This window comes from Salvelinus namaycush, chromosome 22 (assembly GCF_016432855.1).
Source record: "Salvelinus namaycush isolate Seneca chromosome 22, SaNama_1.0, whole genome shotgun sequence".
In the NCBI taxonomy this organism is placed as follows: Eukaryota; Metazoa; Chordata; class Actinopteri; order Salmoniformes; family Salmonidae; genus Salvelinus; species Salvelinus namaycush.
In genome coordinates this window covers 26,302,692-26,327,113 of record NC_052328.1, presented here as the reverse complement: position 1 = coordinate 26,327,113, position 24,422 = coordinate 26,302,692, and the positions used below count along the sequence as shown (strand labels likewise).

Sequence of the window (24,422 nt, the reverse complement as noted above, 5' to 3'; positions counted from 1 at the left end):
GAGACAGAGCGAGAGCACCCGAGCAACAGAGAGTGAGACAGATCGAGAGCAAGAGAGATCGAGAGAAAGCGAGCACGAGAGAGAGAAAAAGAGCACGAGAGCGAGAGAGTGAGACAGAGTGAGAGCAAGAGAGAGAGAGCGAGACAAAGGGGGGGGGGGGGGGGGAGCGAGAGTTAGACAGAGCGAGACAGCGCGAGAGAGAGAGAGAGCCTGATAGAGAGAGAGAATGCACAGCCCTGAGGCTGGAATCCAAATGGACCCAATTTATTTGCACTAATGCCTCCATTTGATCCCAGACAGAGTGCTGTGGTTCTAGAGGCGATGTCAGACGTCACTCATTGAGTCCAGTCTGTTCCGCTGCATTTCAATATGGCCTCTATTACTGCCAATGAAACAGATGCCACTTAACCCAAACACATCCACTCCGCCGCCCAGTAATTCTAGCCAGAATACTGCTACATGACAGCTAAATGAAACACTTAACTCAGAAAAGATGAGCATTCAGAAAGAAAAGCAGTGTTTCACTGCTTAACTTGAATACTCTCAGTTATTGTAGGTAGATTTAGTGTTTGCTTCATGCATTAGTGAATAGTGATGGTTTATTTCCCATGCAATCTCCCAAGATAGTCTCCAGTTATCTTAATAGGTTTGTTTATGGTGTTTTTCACAGGGCCAGGTATGTTTCTCAACACCTCTGAAGGCATGATAGCACCCTCCATGCTATTTATTTAGACACCCCTCCATTTTGGTGCCGAGCTAGAATGTGTAATCTGTCTCCAGCACCTCTTTATATTACAGAGGATGCTATCGGGAAGGGTTTGAGAAAATTAACTGTTGTTGACTGGAATGTAGTTTTATCCATACATTGACAATGGTTGGTATGTGGTGTGAGTCTGACACGTGAGACTATGTGATTGTTAGCCATCTTATATGTTTGATGCCTGTGTACAATCTTGTGTACTGTGACAACTGTTTATCCTGGTGTACCTGCAGATGTAGTTGGTCTTGCAGGAGGTCTGCAGGGAGAGACAGTTGGGCTTCTCCCTGTCCTCATAGGAGCAGACTGGTACAATGGTTTGGCGCCGGCGCTCAGAGCAGGCCGACTGGTCGCCGGCTGGACAGGAACAGAACAGCATGCCGTAGCTGTGCTTGGGCGGGACCTTGTCGAAGAACTGTCGCAGGGCCTTGTGGCACTTGCGCTTGTTGCAGACCTCCGCAGTGGAGACGCGGCTGGTGCAGGGGCTGATGTAGGCCGAGCGGTACTTCTTACACGTGTCGTTCAGGTTGCAGGCCTTGGCCGCGTTCAGACAGTTGTTCTCCCTCGTCACCGCGGGCTCGCCTGTCATAAAAAGGACAACAGGGTTAGTTAATTTTCCATCATCTCTGGATTGGTAAACTCTTTTTATAATATGAACAGGAGTGCTAGAGAGAGTTAAGCATCACGTGACTAAACTTATACTGGAGTGGATGGAAAAATAAGCGATGTACAGTAAATAATGCATTAATAATAATAATAATAATGAATCATTTAGGAACCTTGCCAACTGTATATTAATCTCTTCCTGGCCGCTGCTGATTGATAGCAAGGAGCCCATTTACTGCTACCCTGTTTCTAGCCCTAAATCAAACAGTGCCCCTCCTCTCCGCAGCCTTTAAAGCAAAACAAATATGCAGCTCTCCCGAACTTCAGAGTCATCAAAGCATCCGGCACCACGGCCTGCTCATCTGTCAGGTCTCGCTAATTGCAAGCTTTCTTACAGATGCCACGTTAATTACCGTTTCGACATACTTTTTTGGGAAAATGGAGCAATAACAGCATTTCTCTTTAATGAGCGGCAATTAAAAATAGGAGCGGTTGGTTGGTAGAATCCGGCTTGGGATGAGCGGTGCGTGTCGTGCTCCAAAAATAGTGTTAATAAGATTCAACACGTCTCTTGATGAGGACAGTGGATGGTCCAGTGGTTTCTCCATGGTAACAGAGGTGGTGTTATACCAAACTAAGAGGCAGCCTTTACACTCTGCTCCTAGGGGTTGTCTCAACTCTGCTCTACAGGGGTGTCACACTCGTGTCATCGAGGACCACAGTGTCTGCTAGTTTTCAGGCTTGTATGCGCTTGCCACCAGCAGCAACACCCATAAACCAAGAGGGAGTAAGACTCTCGGACACTTTGATTTCATTTGATAACCTTAGCTCCAGGAAAGAGAGAAAACTGCTGGATACTAAAGCCTGTGAAGACTAGAGTAGAATACCCGCTCCTCAGTCAAGACACTAACACACTGCTGTAGACAGGAAGTGTCTTTTCTAAAGGTCGTAGATGTGCAGTCAGGGTACCGGGCCGGTCCCTGCGGCCAATCCCAGATGACTGGCCGGGCTGGTCTGCCAGCCGGGGCTTACGGTGACCTTTCACTGAAATCTGAAAGTTCTCCTTCACTCTGTCTGTCTGTGCTGCTCTCTTCTACTCTGCTCAATGACCAGACACATGAACTCTTTCTGGAAATAAGTACTCTACAGCTGCCTGGGAGCTGCCTCTCCTGTTGGCCCTGAAGTCTGTCTGTCAGTCAGTCACAGTCTGTCAGTCTATCAGTCAGTCAGTCTGTCCATCTGTCTGTCACTGGCCATAACAGCTCACCCCAGTCAGCCAGACACCACCCAAATGAGGACAGCCCTGACCAGACCTTCACCCCCTCCTGTGTCCCCAAAAGGGCATTTCCCCTCAGGGCCCAATGGCAAAAACCAGAGCTCTGGGGCAAGAGATCTGTATCTGTGTCAACAGGCTCAATGTTTATCTGTGTGAGCATGTGAGTATGTATACTGTATTAGTATGTGTGGGCATGTGCGTGTGTGTGTCGCATTTGTGGTACGGTGTGTATGTGCGTATGTGGGTGTCATGTGCCATGCAGCTGTCCAGTCACCCAGCCGTCTGTCTCCTCCCTCCCACAGAGGTAGACTGCAGTGTGTCGAGATCCTCTCCTCATCCCTCCCTGCGGCTCCTCCAATGTCAGAGAACACATCTGTTGAACCCCAAGTGTCTTGCTGGCAGATGGCACTGTCTCTCAAGCAAACATGCACACTCAATACGCAGACCCTAAAAATCCTCACACCCTAAAAATCCTCACACCCTAAAAAGCCCTCCTGCACATGCTCTCCTTCCCTCCCTCCCGTTGTCTCTCCCCCCCCCCCCCCCCCCCCCCCCCACCCTTCACAGGCCCAGACACGGCTGGGGCCATCTGGTCTCTTCATAGGGAGCTGAGGCACCCCAGCAGCTCTTGTTTCTGATACAGCCTCAAATTGATTATCATGTCACCTGTTACCTCCAACCCCCTCCCTAATTTCAATTACCACGGGACTTTAGGTAGAGTAATGACCTCTGCCTCCTCCTCCAATCCACAGGACAAGAAAACAAGGCAGAATATTTGGGGGATGATCCCTCTGGAGAGATTGTTATGGATAATGGACTTGCCAAAATATCTTTGTCATCTTTAATTGTCTCTTTATGATCGTTATCCTATCTGTGTATTTCCACAGAGTTACTGGTGTAACTCTCTGACACCAACAGTTAAATACAGTGTGACATTTCCAATCATATTCTGATTAACATCTCTCATTTTTTTCTCTCACCTTATATCCACATCTGCATTGAAGAGAGAGGACTGACTAAATGGTAAGCAGTAGGTGGGGTTAATCACAAATCCACAAGGAGCCTTACTCTACATTCTTAGAAAAAAAGGTGCTATCTAGAACCTTAAAGGATTCTTCGGCTGTCCCCATAGGAGAACCCTTTGAATATAACTTTCCACAGAGGGTTCTACATGGAACCAAAAAGGGTTCTCCTATGGGGACAGCCGCAGAACCCTTTTGGATCCTGTTTTTCTACGTGTAGCTTGCCAGGTTTGGCAGACTGTGAGTCCCATCCCTCTAACACCTTAATGGAGGGACTTGATTAAACCAAGGCTTCAACCTACGTACAGTAGACTGTAATTACACCTTCCATATGGATAGTATACCTTTTCACCTGTACAGCCTTGACCTCCCTCCATATAACCTGCATCTCAGTGGGCGTGCCAGCCCTGATGCGGGTGACTGGCAATATAACCTGAGGGTAAATAATCGGCTGATCGATAGATAATGATGTGTCTGAACAGAAGGGAGCCATTAAAAAACAAATTCCCACACAAATCCTGTATGCGTCCCCATCTGCTAGCTTTGGGGAACAGTTTGCTGTAGAGACACAGGGGCTCAAGGTGAATTAATATCAGTCACAGATAGTGCTGAATCACTCAAGCGTAGAGGGCATGCAGAAAGTTATCAAATCAAATCAAAGTTTATTGGTTGCGTACAGAGTTTTGCATATGTTATTACATGTGCAGAAAAATGCTTGTGTTTCTAGCTCCGACAGTGCAGGAATACTTAGCAATACAAAACAATAAACAAATAATACAAAAAGTAAAAAGAAAGAAATGATGAAATTTCAGAACGAGCAATGTCTGAGTCAGTCCCGAATATATACAGTATATACACTGGGTGTACAAAACATTAAGAACACCTTCCTAATATTGAGTTGCACCCCTGCTCTGTTGCCCTCAGAACAGCCTTAATTCGTCGGGGCATGGACTCTTTGGGTGTTCTTCAACCATTCTTGAAACACACAGGAAACTGTTGAGCGTGAAAAACTCAGCAGCGTTGCAGTTCTTGACCCACTCAAACCGGTGCGCCTGGCACCTGCTACCATACTCCCCGTTCAAAGACACATTTTTTGTCTTGCCCATTCACCCTCTGAATGGAACACATACACAATCCATGTCTCAAGGATTAAAAATCCTTCTTTAACCTGTCTCCTCCCCTTCATTTACACTGATTGAAGTGACATCAATAAGGGATCATAGCTTTAACCTGGATTAACCTGGTCAGTTTACATCATAGAAAGAGCATAATGTTTTGTATACTCAGTGTACAGTGCATTCAGAAAGTATTCAGACCACTTTACTTTTTCCACATTTTGTTGCGTTACAGCATTATTCGAAAATATATAGTTTTTTTCACCTAATCAATCTACACACAATACAAATCAAATCAAATTGTATTAGTCACATGGGCCGAATACAACAGGTAGTTAAAAGAAATACGTATAAGAAATAAAAGTAACAAGTAATTAAAGAGCAGCAGTAAAATAACAATAGTGAGACTATATACGGGGGCTACCGGTACAGAGTCAATGTGCAGGGGCACCGGTTAGTTGAGGTAATATGTACATTTAGGTAGAGTTATTAAGTGACTATGCATAGATGATAACAACAGAGAGTAGCAGCGGTGTAAAAGAGGGGGAGGGCAATGCAAATAGTCTGGGTAGCCATTTGATTAGATGTTCAGGAGTCTTATGGCTTGGAGGTAGAAGCTGTTTAGCGACCTCTTGCGACCTAGACTTGGCGCTCCCGTACCGCTTGCCGTGCGGTAGCAGAGAGAACAGTCTATGACTAGGGTGGCTGGAGTCTTTGACAATTTTTAGTGCCTTCCTTTGACACCGCCTGGTATAGAGGTCTTGGATGGCAGGAAGCTTGGCCCCAGTGATGCACTGGGCCGTTCACACTACCCTCTGTAGTGCCTTGCGGTCGGAGGCCGAGCAGTTGCCGTACCAGGCAGTGATGCAAACAGTCAGGATGCTCTCGATGGTGCAGCTGTAGAATCTTTTGAGGATCTGAGGACCCATGCCAAATCTTTTCAGTCTCCTGAGGGGGAATAGGTTTTGTCGTGCCCTCTTTACGACTGTCTTGGTGTGTTGAACCATGTTAGTTAGTTAGTGATGTGGACACCAAGAACTTGAAGCACTCAACCTGCTCCACTGCAGCCCCGTCGATGAGAATGGGGGCTTGCTCGGTCCTCTTTTTCCTGTAATCCACAATTATCTCCTTTGTCTTGATCACGTTGAGGGAGAGGTTGTTGTCCTGGCACCACCGGGCCAGGTCTCTGACCTCCTCCCTATAGGCTGTCTCGTCGTTGTCGGTGATCAGGCCATACCCCATAATGACAAAGCAAGGTTTTTAGACATTTTTGCAAATGTATATATAAAAAATTCAATATTACATTTACATAAGTATTCAGACCCTTTACTCAGTACTTTGTTAAAGCACCTTTGGCAGCGATTACAGCTTTGAGTCTTCTTGGGTATGATGCTACAAGCTTGGCACACCTGTTTTTGGGGAGTTTCTCCCATTCATCTCTGGAGATCCTCTCAAGCTCTGTCAGGTTGGATGGGGAGCGTTGCTGCACAGCAATTTTCAGGTCTCTCCATTCAGTAGATGTAGATGTTCGAGTCAAATCAAATCCAATTGTATTGGTCACATACACATATTTAGCAGATGTTATTGCGGGTGTAGCGAAATGCTTGTGTTCCTAGCTCCAACAGTGCAGTAGTATCTAACAATTCACAACAATACACAAATTTGAAGATAAAATAATGGAATATATAAATATATAAATATTAGGACGAACAATGTCGAAGTGGCATTGACTAAAATACAGTAGAATAGAATACAGTATATACATATGAGATTAGTAAAGCAGTATGTAAACATTATTAAAGTGGCCAGTGATTCCATGTCTTTGAATATAAAGCAGCAGCCTCTAAGGTGCAGGGTTGAGTAGCCGGGTGGTAGCCGGCTAGTGATGGCTATTTAACAGTCTGATGGCTTTGAGATAGAAGCTGTTTTTCAGTCTCTCTGTCCCACCTTTGATGCACCTGTACTGACCTCGCCTTCTGGATGATAGTGGGGTGAACAGGCCGTGGCTCGGATGGTTGATGTCCTTGATGATCTTTTTGGCCTTCCATTAGCGAGAAATATACTCGGAAGCGGTGCCCTCCTCCTGAGTCTGACTAGAAGTCCAATCCGAATACCTCTTCTCCGCCGGCAGCATCTTGGAGCAGCCTCTGGGATAAGTTTAATTGCCCTGGGGGGTACAAACAAATGATCCAATTCAGGAAAGTCGTATTCCTGGTCGTAATGCTGGTGAGTTACCGCTGCTCTGATATCCAAAAGTTATTTCCGGCTGTATGTAATAACACAAAAAACGTTTTGAGCTAATAATGTAACAAATAATAAGTTGCTTAGGAGCTAGAAGCAGAGCTGCCATGTCTGTCGGCGCCATCTTGAGTAGCGGGCTCTGGCTGGGCCACTCAAGGACATTCAGAGACTTGTCCTGAAGCCACTCCTGCGTTATCTTAGCTGTGTGCTTAGGGTCGTTGTCCTGTTGGAAGGTGAACCTGTTGGAAGGTGAAACCCAGTCTGAGGGTCCTGAGCGCTCTGGAGCAGATTTTCATCAAGGATCTTTCTGTACTTTGCTCCTTTCATCTTTCCCTCGATCCTGACTAGTCTCCCAGTCCCTGCTGCTGAAAAACATCCCACAGCATGATGCTGCCACCACCATGCTTCACGGTAGGGTTTCCAGGTTTCCTCCAGAAGTGACGGTTGACATTCAGGCCAAAGAGTTCAATCTTGGTTTCTTCAGACCAGAGAATCTTGTTTCTCAATGTCTGAGAGGCCTTTGGGTACCTTTTGGCAAACTCCAAATGGGCTGTCATGGTCTTTTATTGAGTTGCGACATCCGTCTGATCACTCTACCATAAAGGCCCGATTGGTGGAGTGCGGCAGAGATGGTTGGGGTTCTGGAGGGTTCTCTCATCTCCGCAGAGGAACTCTGGAGCTCTGTCAGAGTGCCCATCGGGTTCTTGGTCACCTCCCTGACCAAGGTACTTCTCCCCCAATTGCTCAGGTTGGCCGGACGTCCAGCTCTAGGAAGAGTCTTGGTGGTTCCAAACTTCTTCCATTTAAGAATGATGGAGGCTACTGTGTTCTTTGGGACCTTCAATGCTGCAGAATTGTTTTGGGTACCCTTCCCCACAATCCTGTCTCGGAGCTCTACGGACAATTCCTTCGACCTCCCGGCTTGGTTTTTGCTCTGACATGCTCTGTCAACTGAAGGAACTAATATAGACAGGTGTGAGCCTTACCAAATCATGTCCAATCAATTAAATTGACCACAAGTGGACTCCAATCAAGTGATAGAAACATCTCAAGGATGATCAATAGAAACAGGATGCACCTGAGCTCAATTTCGAGTCTCATAGCAAAGGGTCTGAATACTTATGTTATTAAGGTATTACTGTTTTTGTTTTCCAAACAACAATTTTTGCTTAGTCATTATGGGGTATTGTGTGTAGATTGATGAGGGAAAAAATTATTTAATCCATTTCAGTATAAGGCTGTAAAGTAACAAAATGTGGAAAAAGGGAAGGGGTCTGAATACTTTCTGAATGCACTGTACATGGACAGTACGCACAGTACATGAATATAATAGAAATGGTGTGTACAGCAGTAGTTATATAGGATTATCCTTGACTAGAATACAGTATATACATATGAAGTGGGTAAAATAGTATGTCAACATTGTTAAAGTGACCAGTGTTCAATGACTATGTACGTAGGGCAGCAGTCTCTAAGATGCAGGCTACACACTGATGAGATGGTATTATTGGATGCAAGAAGTAAAGAGAGTTTTTCAGGTGCTTGATCGAGTATCAACTGAGTGGTTCTAGTCCATTGTGGGCAGGCAGTGAATGACGAAGGAGGAGGTTGTTGAGCTAGGGAATCATATGATGGGATGTATTGAGTGTCCAAAGCAAGGAGTCAACTGAGATTGTAGGGATTAGTGTCAGGGTCATTCATTAGTCATTGTGATGAGTATTGACATTGCCGCAGTAACCTAGTGTCATGGGGCTGAGTCGGCGATGAAGGGTCTCAATGGAGTTTCCTGAAGATCTGGTAAATTATAAGGGGTTTTGGTCATCTATGAACAGGTGAACATCTTGGCCATGTTCTGTTATAATCTCCACCCGGCACAGCCAGAAGAGGGCTGGCCACCCCTCATAGCCTGGTTCCTCTCTAGGTTTCGTCCTAGGTTCCGGCCTTTCTAGGGAGTTTTTCCTAGCCACCGTGCTTCTACACCTGCATTGCTTGCTGTTTGGGGTTTTAGGCTGGGTTTCTGTACAGCACTTTGTGACATCAGCTGATGTAAAAAGGGCTTTATAAATAAATTTGATTAATTGTTTGGTTTTGCTGTATGAAAGACAGTATGATGTCTGTGGCATCACTGTGATGGATTTTAATGGGTTGTACACTGCTGTGATAATTTGCGGTGAGTCATGTGCATACTGGTAGTCACTAAAATGAGTGTGAAGATGTGTGATGAACTTCTAAATGGCTGTGAGGAGACGTCAGCTATGATGATTTGTGATCGGTTTCATCAATGTTGCGGTTCATGGTGCAGTATTCAATGCAGTGGTAATTATAAAGCGTCTACTCAGTCTCTTCTTGATTATCATTGCTTTGAGTTAGTCTACTCGCCACTTTAATGGTCTCCAACTGAAAGTGCCTGACAAGCAGAAATGAATGAGAGGAGGAGTGGGACGGAAGAGAGGAAGCCCCCAGATTTACTCATCTATTTCTTTCCTTCTTCTGCCACGCTTATTAAACTCCCTGTTTCTCCTGACTGTGTCCCAGTGCAATAAACCCACATGGCAGGGCAGCAAATATGATAACTTACAAACCCTGTAATGGATCCCTGCAGTGTCTCTCCCCCCTCTCTCTCTCTCTCTCTCTCTCTCTCTCTCTCTCTCTCTCTCTCTCTCTCTCTCTCTCTCTCTCTCTCTCTCTCTCTCTCTCCTTCTCTCTCTCTCTCTCTCTCTCTCTGTCTCTATCTCTTTCTCTCTATATATACAGTATATACTGTATAAACGAGTATTAACTATCATTAAAACTCATTTTTCAACCACTCCACAAAGTTCTTGTTAACAAATTATAGTTTTGGCAAGTCGGTTAGGACATCTACTTTGTGCATGACACAAGTCATTTTTCCAACAATTGTTTACAGACAGATTATTTCACTTATAATTCACTGTATCACAATTCCAGTGGGTCAGAAGTTTACATGCATTAAGTTGACTGTGCCTTTAAACAGCTTGGAAAATTCCAGAAAATGATGTCATGGCTTTAGAAGCTTCTGATAGGCTAATTGACATCATTTGAGTAAATTGTAGGTGTACCTGTGGATGTATTTCAAGGCCTACCTACAAACTCAGTTCCTCTTTGCTTGACATCATGGGAAAATCAAAAGAAATCAGCCAAGACCTCGGAAAAGAAATTGTAGACCTCCACAAGTCTGGTTCATCCTTGGGAGCAATTTTCAAACGCCTGAAGGTACCACGTTCATCTGTACAAACAATAGTACGCAAGTATAAACATCATGGGACCACGCAGCCGTCATACCGGTCAGGAAGGAGACGCGTTCTGTCTCCTAGAGATGAACGTACTTTGGTGCGAAAAGTGCGAATCAATCCCAGAACAACAGCAAAGGACCTTGTGAAGATGCTGGAGGAAACAGGTACAAAAGTATCTATATCCACTGTAAAACTAGTCCTATATCAACATAACCTGAAAGGCCGCTCAGCAAGGAAGAAGCCACTGCTCCAAAGCCGCCATAAAAAAGCCAGACTACGGTTTGCAACTGTACATGGGGACAAAGATCGTTCTTTTTGGAGAAATGTCCTCTGGTCTGATGAAACAAAAATAGAACTGTTTGGCCATAATGACCATCGTTATGTTTGGAGGAAAAAGGGGGAGGCTTGCAAGTTGAAGAACACCATCCCAACCGTGAAGCACGGGGGTGGCAGCATCATGTTGTGGGGGTGCTTTGCTGCAAGAGGGACTGGTGCACTTCACAAAATAGATGGCGTCATGAGGAAGGAAAATTATGTGGATATATTAACGCAACATCTCAAGACATCAGTTAGGAAGTTAAAGCTTGGTCGCAAATGGGTCTTCCAAATGGACAATGACCACAACCATACTTCCAAAGTTGTGGCAAATTGGCTTAAGGACAACAAAGTCAAGGTATTGGAGTGGCCATCACAAAGCCCCAGAGGTGTGGACTCGAGTCACATGACTTGGACTCGAGTCAGACTCGAGTCACAAATATGGTGACTTGCAACTCGACTTTGACTTTAACACCAATGACTCGTGACTTAACTTGGACTTGAGCCCTTTGACTCGAACTGACTTGATACCCTCCCCCAAGTCCAAATAATAAAAATTATGCTATTAAAAAAAATGTGCAGCGCATCAACTCTTCATTTAACGGATTACAGTTTGAATCGGACAGCAGCCAATCAATGACATAGTTAGCCTATTGTAACCACACACAGAGAGTGTGTGTGTGTGTTAAGGTTGGGCAATTGTGTACAAGCCTACATCGCCCGATTGCGCCCCATAGCGATCCTCGATAGTCAATCGCAATGGGGGGGAGTCTTTCTTATGGCTACCCATGTATTTCCATGGAAATATAAAGTTTATTTGGAAAGTAATAAATATATACATTTTTAAAAGCATTCATGATTTGTGTAAATGTAATATACTAACTATTACTCTTGTTAAAAATATGAAATGGTATTACATTTGGTGAAGAGCACATTATGACTTGTTTAGGACTCGAAACTCAAAGTTTAGGACTTGAGACTTGACTTGAGACTTGCCTGTCTTGACTTGGGACTTGACTTGCGACTTGAGTGCTAAGACTGGAGACTTACTTGTGACTTGTAACACAATGACTGGGTCCCACCTCTGCAAAGCCCTGACCTCAATCCTATAGAAAATTTGTGGGGAGAACTGAAAAAGCGTGTGTGAGCAAGGAGGCCTACAAACCTGTCTCAGTTACACCAGCTCTGTCAGGAGGAATGGGCCAAAATTCACCCAAATTATTGTGGGAAGCTTGTGGAAGGCTACCCGAAACATTTGACCCAAGTTAAACAATTTAAAGGCAATGCTACCAAATACTAATTGAGTGTATGTAAACTTCTGACCCACTGGGAATGTGATGAAAGAAATAAAAGCTGAAATAAATCATTCTCTCTACTATTATTCTGACATTTCACATTCTTAAAATAAAGTGGTGATCCTAACTGACCTAAGACAGGAAATGTTTACTAGGATTAAATGTCAGGAATTGTGAAAAACTGAGTTTAGTTGTATTTGGCTAAGGTGTATGTAAACTTCCGACTTCAACTGTATATATCTTTTCTCTCTCTCACTTTCTCTCTCTCTCTTTATTTTTCTCTCTTTCTGTCTCTCACTCTCTCTCTCTCTCTCTCTCTTTTCTCTCTTTCTCTCTCTCACTCTCTTTTTATATCTCTTTCTATCCATTTCTCTATCTCTCTCTCTCTATATATATATATCTCTTTCCGCTCTCTCTTTTTTTCTCTCTCTCTCTCTCCCTTTCTCTCGCTTTCACACTCTTGCCTGCTCTCTCTCTCTACCCTCTCTCCCCCTTTCCCTCAATCTCTTGCCACCCTCTTTCCCCTCTCTCTTGCTCCTTCCCTCTTTCTCTCCACTATCCTTCTTTCAAGTTGGACCTTTCCTCTCCCTCGTACTCTCTGTGTTCCCTGGTCCCCTGTGGGAGTAGGGGTCCTCTTTGCGAGGACAGACACTGTTCCTCTCGGATATTGCATTACACAGTAATTCATTTCTACTGTGGCTTGTTTCATGACCAACCAGGCTGTGTGGAGATCAGGTGGTAAGGAAAACCTCCTCTGGGAGTGAGCCACAAGGAAACAGCAGGCTAAGAGGGGCCTTTAATAATGTCTACAAATACTACCGCCCTTTCCCCTTTCTCCCCACAGCCTTCCAGCACGCCAGCCCACACAGCCCCACAGCCTTCCAGCACGCCAGCCCACACAGCCCCACAGCCTTCCAGCACGCCAGCCCACACAGCCCCACAGCCTTCCAGCACGCCAGCCCTCACAGCCCCACAGCCCACTCCTTATGAGAAACCATCAGCCACCACACAGAGATAGATGAGAATATATCAACAAAAAAATCCTGCTTATTTCTCGCCGCATACAAGCCTCTACTACACAAACACAAAATGTAGGCTGCAGGCGGCAGGTAGCCTAGTGGTTAGAGCGTTGGACTTGTAACCGAAAGGTTGCAAGATTGAATCCCCGAGCTGACAAGGTAAAAACCTGTCGTTCTGCCACTGAAACAGTGATAACACCAAGTAAAACTGAAATGACAACTTAGAACACAAAATATAAATATCCATTAACAAACTTCTTATAGCTTAGTCTCATTTCCACTTCCTGAACACATACTACTTAAATAAAAAAACATAACCTTTTCTTAGTAAAACGCAAAAGTAAAAATGAAATAAATACAGTAGTCTTTCCACCATATAGGCTGTCATTGTTCCTAGGCCGTCATTGAAAATAAGAATTTGTTCTTAACTGACTTGCCTAGTTAAATAAAGGTAAAATAAATTTTTTTAAATGCTGTGAATGTACTGTATTCAACACCATATCTCCAGGCCTTTTATAATGATTTACAATAGTGGTACCAAAGTGCCAATGAACTTGTTACAATGCAGTAAGACCAGGGGATGTTATGTCGGACGATAATTAGCCCTACTGGTGCCCTTTCAGACCATGAATTGTGGGTGGTTATCTGTAGGAAAGTGTAAGAGGGCTTTGAGAATAGATCTGTCTGAATCTTATGATTTTCTTGAGGGTTCTAGCATGGCTATAATCATCATGATAATATAACATACCAAAGTTTGTCATATCAGTAGGATGTTTTATAGATGTAACCTAGGACACGTGTGGCGCAGCGGTCTAAGGCACTGCATCTCAGTGCTAGAGGCATCACTACAGACACCCTGGTTCGAATCCAGGCTGTATCACAACTGGCTGTGATTGGGAGTTCCATAGGGTGGCACACAATTGGTCCAGTGTTGTCTGGGTTTGGTTGGTGTATAGTCTGTCATTGTAAATAAGAATGTGTTCTTAACTGGCTTGCCTAGTTATATTAAATAAAAATCATTCCTTGAAATGTGTTCCTATATTTTTTTTATCATGTGAAAATACAGTAATTTTGACATTGTCCTAGGAAAGTTTGTTGCAATATATTTTTCGGGCAGTGTGAGATGAAAGACGTGGAGCACTTCTGTTATGATATGGTCTGACAGTACTGAAATCAATCTCAGTACCACCTTTCATAATGGATAAAGGAATGGCAGTGTGTAGCTACTGTAATGTAATGACAATAGGATCGCCTGTCCCGTCATGTTTGGATCATACGCCCATAAGGATTATTGTAGCTCAGAGTTGACAGCCATGTGAAATGGCTCAATTTAGGCCATAGTTTGATACAGTCACATGAAGGCGCCTCGTCTGCATTGGCCAATCGTCACATTGAGCCCCCATTACTGTTGGAAGAGGACTCGAGGTCACATCGCCCACTACAGAACAGTTCAGACAGCCTCGCTTAAAACACAGATCAGCTGAGATTTACATGGTGTTGAATAAATTGCATGTGGTAATATGACACAACAATTATAATGTGTTATAGTACTTCTTGGGTTGGCAGTTCCTGTATTTTTAGTCAACACAGACTATATGTCAAAGTTGAACTAATGCAAGAACAGCTTATTCAAATGATATTCAAATGCCTTTTAAACTTTTCATGTATAAATAATAATAGGATATGAATTGGAGATAAGCTCAACATAAATACTTATTCCAAAGAATCATGTAGCCATGTTGGGGACACAATCTACATGGATGGATGATCAATGAATAAAATGTTAAATCTACATTACCTTTGGACCCTTGTTGTCTCTGGCTGAGTTTATTGATCTAGATTGTTGGATTGTTGGGCTCGATATACAGTAACTTTTCATTGGAAAATAACAATCCAGCTCTCTCACCATGCATTAATTTGCTGCTTTGCAATGACCACATCCATCACATTTGTTTGACAGTGTCCAAATATCGGATGAAAGACAGCCCAAAGGTTCTCCTCTGGGACAACGTCCTAAAACTAGTGACATTTGGAGACTTTTAGCTGCACAACAAACAAACTTTCCCAACTGTCACCACTATAATTGGGTATGGTGATGCAGCATCAGGCTGGAGCTGTATTCACAAAGCATTGTGGACTGGAGCCTGTGATTGATGATATTTATTTTCTAAACTGTGTCTTCAATACTTTGTGCATATGACCCAGTTCTTTGGGTGATACGTTTTTAATTTAACATCCAGCGTGCCAAAGTCTGCCCTGAAGATGGATTAGTCCCTACTCTCAGACTCCTGGCAGGTGGAGCTGAATAATGTGGATGGGGGAAAAAACTGTTAGGTTTGGCAGGCATATGGAGAGAGCAGATAGAAGGTTTCTAGAAGTATCCATATAAGGAGAACTGAGTGCTACACTGACTCCATCAAGACTGCTGACAAAGGAGGATAAGAGAGCGGGATGAGGAAGAACAAAGAGAGGGAGAGAGAAAGGGAGAGAGAAAGAGAGCGGGAGGGAAAAAAGGAGTGTGTATGAGAGAGAAGCAGAAAGCTAAGCAGACATGATGGCAGCGCAGAGCATCAGGATGAGGCTGTTTGAGGATATTAACCATGTAAGGCTCCCACCGACAGAGCAGATATGAGGATAGGAGAGCTAATTGCAGGAGATATTTGATCCCCCGTGAATATGTGCCGCTGTACACTCGGCAGCAAGTCTCAGAGCACAGATCAGATCAGAATACAAAGGCACAACATGTTCTCTTCCCTCTGAAACCTCACCGCTATTTCATTTCACAACGCAGACTTTTGGAATCCATCTCTGCACAAAACTATTTTTCTTAAAAAACAAACAAACAATGACATGAAACAGGGAGTCAGGGACACATCAGGTTGTTCCCACAATACTCCTCTCTGTGAATGTGAAAGGTACATAAACGAACCATGAGGTCATTACTAAATGAGATTACCTAATGACTTCACAGGCAACCAGCCTGGCCCAGGGCCATATTGAGACAGAATTACTTCCCCTGTCATTATTTAGAAACACTAGAAAAGTCATCGTATGTTGAGGCAAAGCTCAATCACATTGTCTGACTGCTTTAAAAAGCAGGTTTAAAAAATCCATACATTTACTAAGGTCATTGTGATCACTCAGAAAACAAACTCTGTAGCATTTTGTGTCCTTAAGCTTCCGTTACCATGCACTAGAAGAGCTGGACTTATTGTGTAGCTTCCTTTTAAAAGGCTGGGGTTTGAGTAGTTCAGGGTGTGTGTTGCTTTCTATCCATTAGGGGAAGGAAGGTGGGAAAGTAACGGATTGATAGAAGGAGAAAAGCAGCTCTGAGGGACCACTCTACAGTGAAAATACATGTACTGTAGTTATTGGCTTCTGATTCTTAATGGCTAGACTGACACTATTTTCATATGTGAACTGCTACCTCGTTCCAAAGTAATGTTCACCCTAAGGTTATGAGTTCCCTCCAACTTTTTACCAGGGAGGTAACATCCATTCAACCGTCTCAAAATTATAAGGGAGGAAAACTGAACAGAAATGTCATCAAGCTCCATACATGTTAAATCAAAGGTATATAAAATAATAATCTTTAAACTACGTAATCTGTGACTCCATCTCCAAGGTAACTCAAATCGATGTCATATATAGAAACAGCAACAATATATGAGTTTAGAAGCAGTCTCTTCAGGGATTGGTGGTGCTTTCCGGTTGAGCCATGACCAGGTGAGTGGTGGTTTATGGGGATTCATACAGGCCATTACAGCAGAGGTTACAAAGGACGGGGGACGTTTTATCTGCAAACACATAAAGAACAGACATCCCATATTTCTGACATCCCAGGAATATAAGTACTACTGTTGAGTAGGAGCTGAGAGATGATATACCAATCACCTCAACTATTCATATCTGCTTGTCTCAAGAGAGTTGAACCATAAAGAGATATAATGGCCAATCACATATACAGATGTAGGATCTTAATTTGATCACCCTGTTGCAAGAGAACTTTCCTGCACTGCAGTATTTGAGCTTTAAAAAGGCTTCCGAAGTTTGTCATTTCCACTTTGAAGTTTCAGACTTGATATTCCCTTAAAAAATGTTTTATCAACCTCTACAAAAATGTCCATTAATTATAATCCACATAATAATTAACATTTCCTGTTACTGCAACATTATTTTCCTGCTGTAGCAAATTCGCTCAAATTAAGATCCTACATCTTGTATGGCCATTTTGAGAGATCAGACCACACAGAGCTTCGCTAGTAGGTAATCACATTGCCTCTCCCAAGTCTGTACGGGAGTTGCAGCAATGGGACAAGACTGTGAACTACCAATTGGATACCATGAAAAAGGGGTAAAATAAATAAATAAATGCAGCCATTAAAACCTACCAATGACCCAAGCTCACCTCTTTGGTCTCTATGAGATGTGTAAATGATTCAAACATCCATAACACTCCACAACACCACTACTATAATGACAACATGCACGTGTCCAGCAAAATAACAATCTCTCTCATTTTCAGATTAAATTCGCACTGTGAGACTTGTCTGTTCGTCAGAGTTTAGTCTCAGAGTGTGGAACTTTGGCACCAAGCTTTGTGGGCTTCTGGGCAGTGCTTCATTTTAACCGGATCCTGCTGGAACAGGATCTGGTACCTCTCAGTTTTGGACTGTTTCGTTACGGAACCCATTTGCCAGTATCCGATACCTCTCGTGGCATGAAAAATATTTTCACTGATTACAATGTAAAAATTCTAATAAATTTAATCAGAGTTAGTTGACTCTGTAATTCTCCTGGCTGCCCCCTAAAAAATGTTATGTGAAAACGTGCCTGATATTCTAATAATTGATTAGTGTTGGCCTGGGCCGGATTTATGGTTTGCCCAACACTGTAGCCTATATAGACCAACGCGTGGCCATTGATGTGGAGAGATAGAAGCTCGCCTGTATCTCTCACAGAACTAGAAGGAGATTCACTTTTTATGATCTCTCTCTCTCCCTCCCTCTGCTCTGATAGACATGACCCTGTAACTGTCATCTTTCCAGCATTGCATTTCATCAGTTATTTCCTTATAGAATTATAGCCGAGCGAAGGGTTCTGGAGGTGCCGCAGCACCCCTGATAAATTTAAATATATTTGCCAAATTACTGCTGTCTGTTCAGAAATAAATGAAATCATTCTGAATACTACACCAGGAGTAGGCCTATAATTTAGCCACATAGGATCAATAGCTTATTTAACAAAAATAGTCTAGCTGTGGATTGTGTGTAGCCCAATCACAAGGCATGCCTACAGTCGAGAACGCGCGGAAAATCTGTCAGTGAACAGCATGCAGCCAAAACAGGCTTTTCGCAATATTTCAAATAAAATCACAGGAAAACACAGTTTGGAAAGCAAATGGATCCTGCTGAAAAAAGAATAATCTCTCTGTAAGCTACCAAGTTATCAACTTCCAAATAGGCCTATTGACTGAACAGCATTGTTTTACAAATTAAAACAGGAGAGAGATAAGCTTCTGGCATGAGCGGTGAGGGAGCTGTGCATCATTGGGTGAGTCAGTGAAACTGGAAAGCTTTTTTAGGACTATAATTCCCTGCTCAAACTGTACAATATGTGTGTCTCCACACACCTAGACCTAGGTTATTGATGGATTCAAGACAAGGTCGTTTTTATTGATCAGATTTTGAGTTTGTCAGTGTCAAAGTAGCCACTCATTATGATAATTATTGAGGTATTAAAAAAGATTCTGCTCAAGTCTCCAGTCATCTAAAATGATGTAGAATTGCATGAAATTCGTTTTTAAAGGCCAAATTTTTCCCAGACCCAAGGCTACAAATGTTTTTCCTCATGTGTGCAACTTCTGCAAGTGCCTCAACTCTACTCTACTGCTCTATGCCAGTATGATAAAGCGAGGATAATGCATGCAATGCTTTATTATAAAGGTAATTTTCTTTTCATGCATTCCCGTACCTCAGAGCCCCCCAGATCACCCCTCTCTCGGGCTCTCTTTTCGTTCCGCCACCTCCCAATTTACAAATTAAGCACTGCCTTTGGGATGAGCCGTGCCACAGCCCAATAATGTAAGTTACCATGATATAACTGCAGCAGTGGCCACCTCATCAACGCTGGAGCTCTCCAAGGACGCTATCCTTCAGAGGAGGAGAGGGGGAGGAAGGAATGAGGGGTGAACTACTAGGGCTCAGTAGAGATGAATAGCCTGCTATCCTCCATGGGAAAGTGTCACGTGAGGAAAGAAAGAAGGAAAAAGAGAGGAAGGGGAGGGTTTATGTACGAGGGAGCAGCAAATAGTGAAACGGAACAACAGCCTTGGATTACGAGGGTGGAGATCCTTAGACTACGGGGGTTGAGATCCTTAGACTACGGGGGTTGAGATCCTTAGACTACGGGGGTTGAGATCCTTAGACTACGGGGGTGGAGATCCTTAGACCACGGGGGTGGAGATCCTTAGACTACGGGGGTTGAGATCCTTAGACTACGGGGGTGGAGATCCTTAGACTACGGGGGTGGAGATCCTTAGACTACGGGGGTTGAGATCCTTAGACTACGGGGGTGGAGATCCTTAGACTACGGGGGTTGAGATCCTTAGACTACGGGGGTGGAGATCCTTAGACTACGGGGGTGGAGATCCTTAGACTACGGGGGTGGAGATCCTTAGACTACGGGGGTTGAGATCCTTAGACTACGGGGGTGGAGATCCTTAGACTACGGGGGTTGAGATCCTTAGACTACGGGGGTTGAGATCCTTAGACTACGGGGGTTGAGATCCTTAGACTACGGGGGTGGAGATCCTTAGACTACGGGGTTGAGATCCTTAGACTACGGGGGTTGAGATCCTTAGACTACGGGGGTTGAGATCCTTAGACTACGGGGGTTGAGATCCTTAGACTACGGGGGTTGAGATCCTTAGACTACGGGGGTGGAGATCCTTAGACTACGGGGGTTGAGATCCTTAGACTACGGGGGTTGAGATCCTTAGACTACGGGGGTTGAGATCCTTAGACTACGGGGGTGGAGATCCTTAAACTACGGGGGTTGAGATCCTTAGACTACGGGGGTGGAGATCCTTAGACTACGGGGGTGGAGATCCTTAGACTACGGGGGTTGAGATCCTTAGACTACGGGGGTTGAGATCCTTAGACTACGGGGGTGGAGATCCTTAGACTACGGGGGTTGAGATCCTTAGACTACGAGGGTTGAGATCCTTAGACTACGAGGGTTGAGATCCTTAGACTACGGGGGTTGAGATCCTTAGACTACGGGGGTTGAGATCCTTAGACTACGGGGGTTGAGATCCTTAGACTACGGGGGTGGAGATCCTTAGACTACGGGGGTGGAGATCCTTAGACTACGGGGGTTGAGATCCTTAGACTACGGGGGTGGAGATCCTTAGACTACGGGGGTGGAGATCCTTAGACTACGGGGGTGGAGATCCTTAGACTACGGGGGTGGAGATCCTTAGACTACGGGGGTGGAGATCCTTAGACTACGGGGGTTGAGATCCTTAGACTACGGGGGTTGAGATCCTTAGACTATGGGGGTGGAGATCCTTAGACTACGGGGGTGGAGATCCTTAGACTACGGGGGTTGAGATCCTTAGACTACGGGGGTTGAGATCCTTAGACTACGGGGGTTGAGATCCTTAGACTACGGGGGTGGAGATCCTTAGACTACGGGGGTGGTGATCCTTGGATTTTCACAACTGTGAACATTGTGCAGTTGTAAGATTTAGGACAAAGTGAAGCCTCGGATTTGACCTGCAGGAAGTATCATATCTTGTTTGCGAGTTCGCTGAAGGGAACATGTTAATGTTATTGTACAAAGGAATCCAACAAAACAAACTCAGGGAGAATTCACCCTTTTACTCGATTTCTGGCGTTCACACGGTCATTCTGAAATTGAACATGATTCTTGGAAGTGTGGTTATGTGAGACTAAAGTGGTGAAGGGTGGGTTTATTTGAAGGACCTTGTTTTGCTTGATTGCTCCTATTGACAGCTCATCTTAGCCTTGTGTGTTCAAAAGACAAGAGAACAAGAGAAACAACACAAGATTAAAGGCAAGAGAATAGTCTATTTTTCGAGTTCATCAATGCAGTTCTGGGTTTAAGGCAGAGAGAAGCCTAGAGAGTCCACAGAGCATCTCCACACAGCAGAGGGGCTTTGATATGTACTTAGAGCTAAGTGGCTGGGTGATGTATATTTAAACACCCATATGCTATTTAATAAAACTGTCTCAAAATGTAAAGAATCTATCCTCCTTTAATCTGCAACAACCACCCAAGCCACTGCCTGTTCACCCCCTACCATCCAGAAGGCGAGGTCAGTACAGGTGCATCAAAGCTGGGACTGAGAGACTGAAACATAGCTTTAATCTCAAGGCCATCAGACTGTTAAACAGCCATCACTAACACAGTAGCTGTGCTCATGGGGTAGCTGGGGTAGCTGTGCTCATTTGGGCGTCTACATAACGTGGCACTTGCATACCTGGAACAACACACACACACATCAGTTCCAGGTATGCAAGTGCCACGTTATGTAGACGCCCAAATGAGCACAGCTACCCCAGCTACCCCATGAGCACAGCTACCCCAGGTAATACCCACACAACATGCAATACACATGCGCAAAATATGAAATCCACTCAATGCAACGAATGTCAGTTAGGCCAGGGTTTCCCAAACTTGGTTAGGCAGGGCAGCGAGGCCTATGCTGACCCTGTCCATTAACAGTCACTGCAGTCACTGCAGTCAGCACGCACGCACGCACGCACGCACGCACGCACGCACGCACGCACGCACGCACGCACGCACGCACGCACGCACGCACGCACGCACACACACACACACACACACACACACACACACACACACCAGTGACGTGTGGTGAGGTCGGTGGCTGGGTAAGCACTGGCTATTATCAAAGCCAGATTTATAAATATACCAAGTTTACCATACAACAGATAACCCCAACAACCAGAGTGACATAGGCTATTAACCAAAATTGACAAATAACTTTCACCAAATGTAAAAATGACACACTGCTCAGCTCAGCTCAGCCTTAAACCGATGTGGCATCCACAGTTACAACCAATAGGTGGCACTAAAATACCAATATATGGACACATTTCATTGGAATAGTTTGCTATGCAAACTTCATAGCCTTTCACAATGGATTTACAATTCTTTCAATGCGCGGCGGCCACAAAAATCCTTACACACACATATATAATAAAAAAGGTTCTAACGAAATGTACATATCAACAATCGAAATGACAAAAAAAATCTTTGCAAAAATTAAAATGCATTCAAAGAGATGTTGTCCATTCTCATGAGTCAACAGAAGCCTAGCCTGCAAATTGCAAAGGAAAATGCATTTAGGCCTACATTTACTTGTAAATGAAGTCCATTCATCTGGTAAACCTCTCAGTGACAGCGTTGTAGAACTCACAGCAGAACCCCATGTCTATTATTTTATTCTGCATGCACAGAGCAGACACAATGCCTCCTTGGTTCCATTTTCACACTGACACAAAAAGTCATTCCCATTCCTTACATCCACAAAACAAAAGTAACTGTGCAAGATGTGCAAAAGTCAAGGTAAAAAGTATTAATTGGTAATGACATTTCAGACAAGTGGACAGTCCAGAACTCACCATTCGCCTTCCCGACAGCTTGAAGTGAGGGAGATGGTGGTTGCCTATCATGTCACGTCTTAGTCTTGTCAGAGCTCCTGTATGCTGCCTCTGTCTGGTCTTAACATGCAGGATGTGAATGCAACAAAGCAACCTAAAACAATCCTATCACCTGGTCAATATCTTCACTCACTCATGCGGCTAGAACAGAGGCCACAACAGAGGCCACATTGAACATTTGTATTCATGTAGCACACTTTAAAGAGTCGATTCCCACACCCCAGAGTGATCACTGATTTCTAAGCAGTGCTGGAGATTATTAAACACGATTGAACATGTCAGCCACTCTATTTTCTAAGCCGTTTGTTGAAATGACCAGCGCAGTATAAGGGTTAAACTGTCTAAACTCTCGCTTTCTGAAGAGCCTAGCTATGAGATCTGGGGATATCAATGCGTTTTAGGGGCCGTAGTCCCATTACAAGGACAGTAATATTGATTATTGATTTGGAATGAGCTGTCATTGAGTGAGGTGGGAGCTAGAGCGGCCGTAAAGGCCGGTGTGTGTGTGTGTCCGTGTGTGCATGTGTGCATGCGTGTGCACATGTGTGTGTGAGTGTGTCCAGGCCTTTCCAACAGTAATATCAACACAGCAGCATTTCTCTGTAAGTGTCTAGATTGAGAGTTGCTGAGCTTTCCCTACAGCCACTAACCTCATATCTGACACACAGGAAATTACCCTGGCTAGTAAAGTACTGTACCGATAACAAAGTTGTTGTGCTGTTTTATGGTGCTTCTGTGGTTTTACACTCACCCAATGCTGTTAAACTATGACTCCATTTCCATCGCAGTGGTGGAAGGTCAAGATGTCACAGGTCAAGTTTGAGATCATTCAGACAGTGGAATCGTTCCAGAGTATATGCTACGAATAAGCTCAAAAGCAAGACAGAGGGGAATTACAGACCTTGGCACAGAGCAACCTGAATTTTAAATGGTGGCATTACAAAGCACATTATAAAACCTAAGACAGCTTCTATCTAAGCTCCCTTAGAGCCCCACTTTTAAAGGCCAAACAGTAAACTTACAAACTATAAACACCCTCTTCAACATGTTTATTTCACACAGAGTTTGAGCTTCACTCAGCCACAGTACGGTGACGTATGGTGAGGGAGAGGTTCCTTTGATCAGTGTTCCTGCAGTGACCATTAGGCGAGCTGGCGTGATCCCCTCTGGGTTGGAGGAGGAACCCCCCTGCTGTGACTGAAGGCCGGAACCATCCCAGGTCTCTTACTCTCAGTTATGTTCAAACGACTCCTGTCTGTCACCACCCTTTGCCTTTTGAACACAACATCAAACAGACAGGGGCCTCGCTTGACTTGGTCCACTTTGCATTGTGTGTTGTTCAGGCATGGTGAGGTACATGAGCGGAGAGACTCACCTGGCAGCGTAAAGTCTCACCTGATCTTTAAAATAGGCTAAGAACGGTTGTATACAACCGACCCTCTGGGGAAACCAAACCACTGAAGACACAAGAAACACTACTAACAAAAACCACATCTACTTCAGTCAGAATCCCCAGTTCTTGAATCCATCCGCCACTTGAGATCAGATAAGTAGGGTACTGTTGCTGCGTTCATATGTGACTAATATATAATGCATTAGCAGGCTTATTTTTATGAACACTGATGAAGTAGTGGCTGATGTTACACAGACTTCACCGTGAAGGTATACCAGGTTTGTTTTATATAGATCCTTATCTGTTTGAAATGGGAACGTACACACAGAAATCCCAGTCAGTAAAAAGCTTAGGTCCATCCGTCACACTCCATAACAGAGCTCCATCCCTGACACTCTGTTTAAATAACACCGTCCTGT

The 24,422-nt window shown here is 44.2% G+C and overlaps 1 protein-coding gene across 1 annotated transcript in view; it reads right to left on the bottom strand.

Moving 5' to 3' along the window:
- Window positions 1-24,422, bottom strand: part of LOC120017701 (GDNF family receptor alpha-1-like) — an 83,075-nt gene that overhangs the window by 16,318 nt on the left and 42,335 nt on the right. The window contains exon 4 of the mRNA XM_038960631.1: window positions 988-1,339. Within this exon, the coding sequence (XP_038816559.1) occupies window positions 988-1,339 (352 nt within the window). The remainder of the gene's footprint in view (window positions 1-987; window positions 1,340-24,422) is intronic.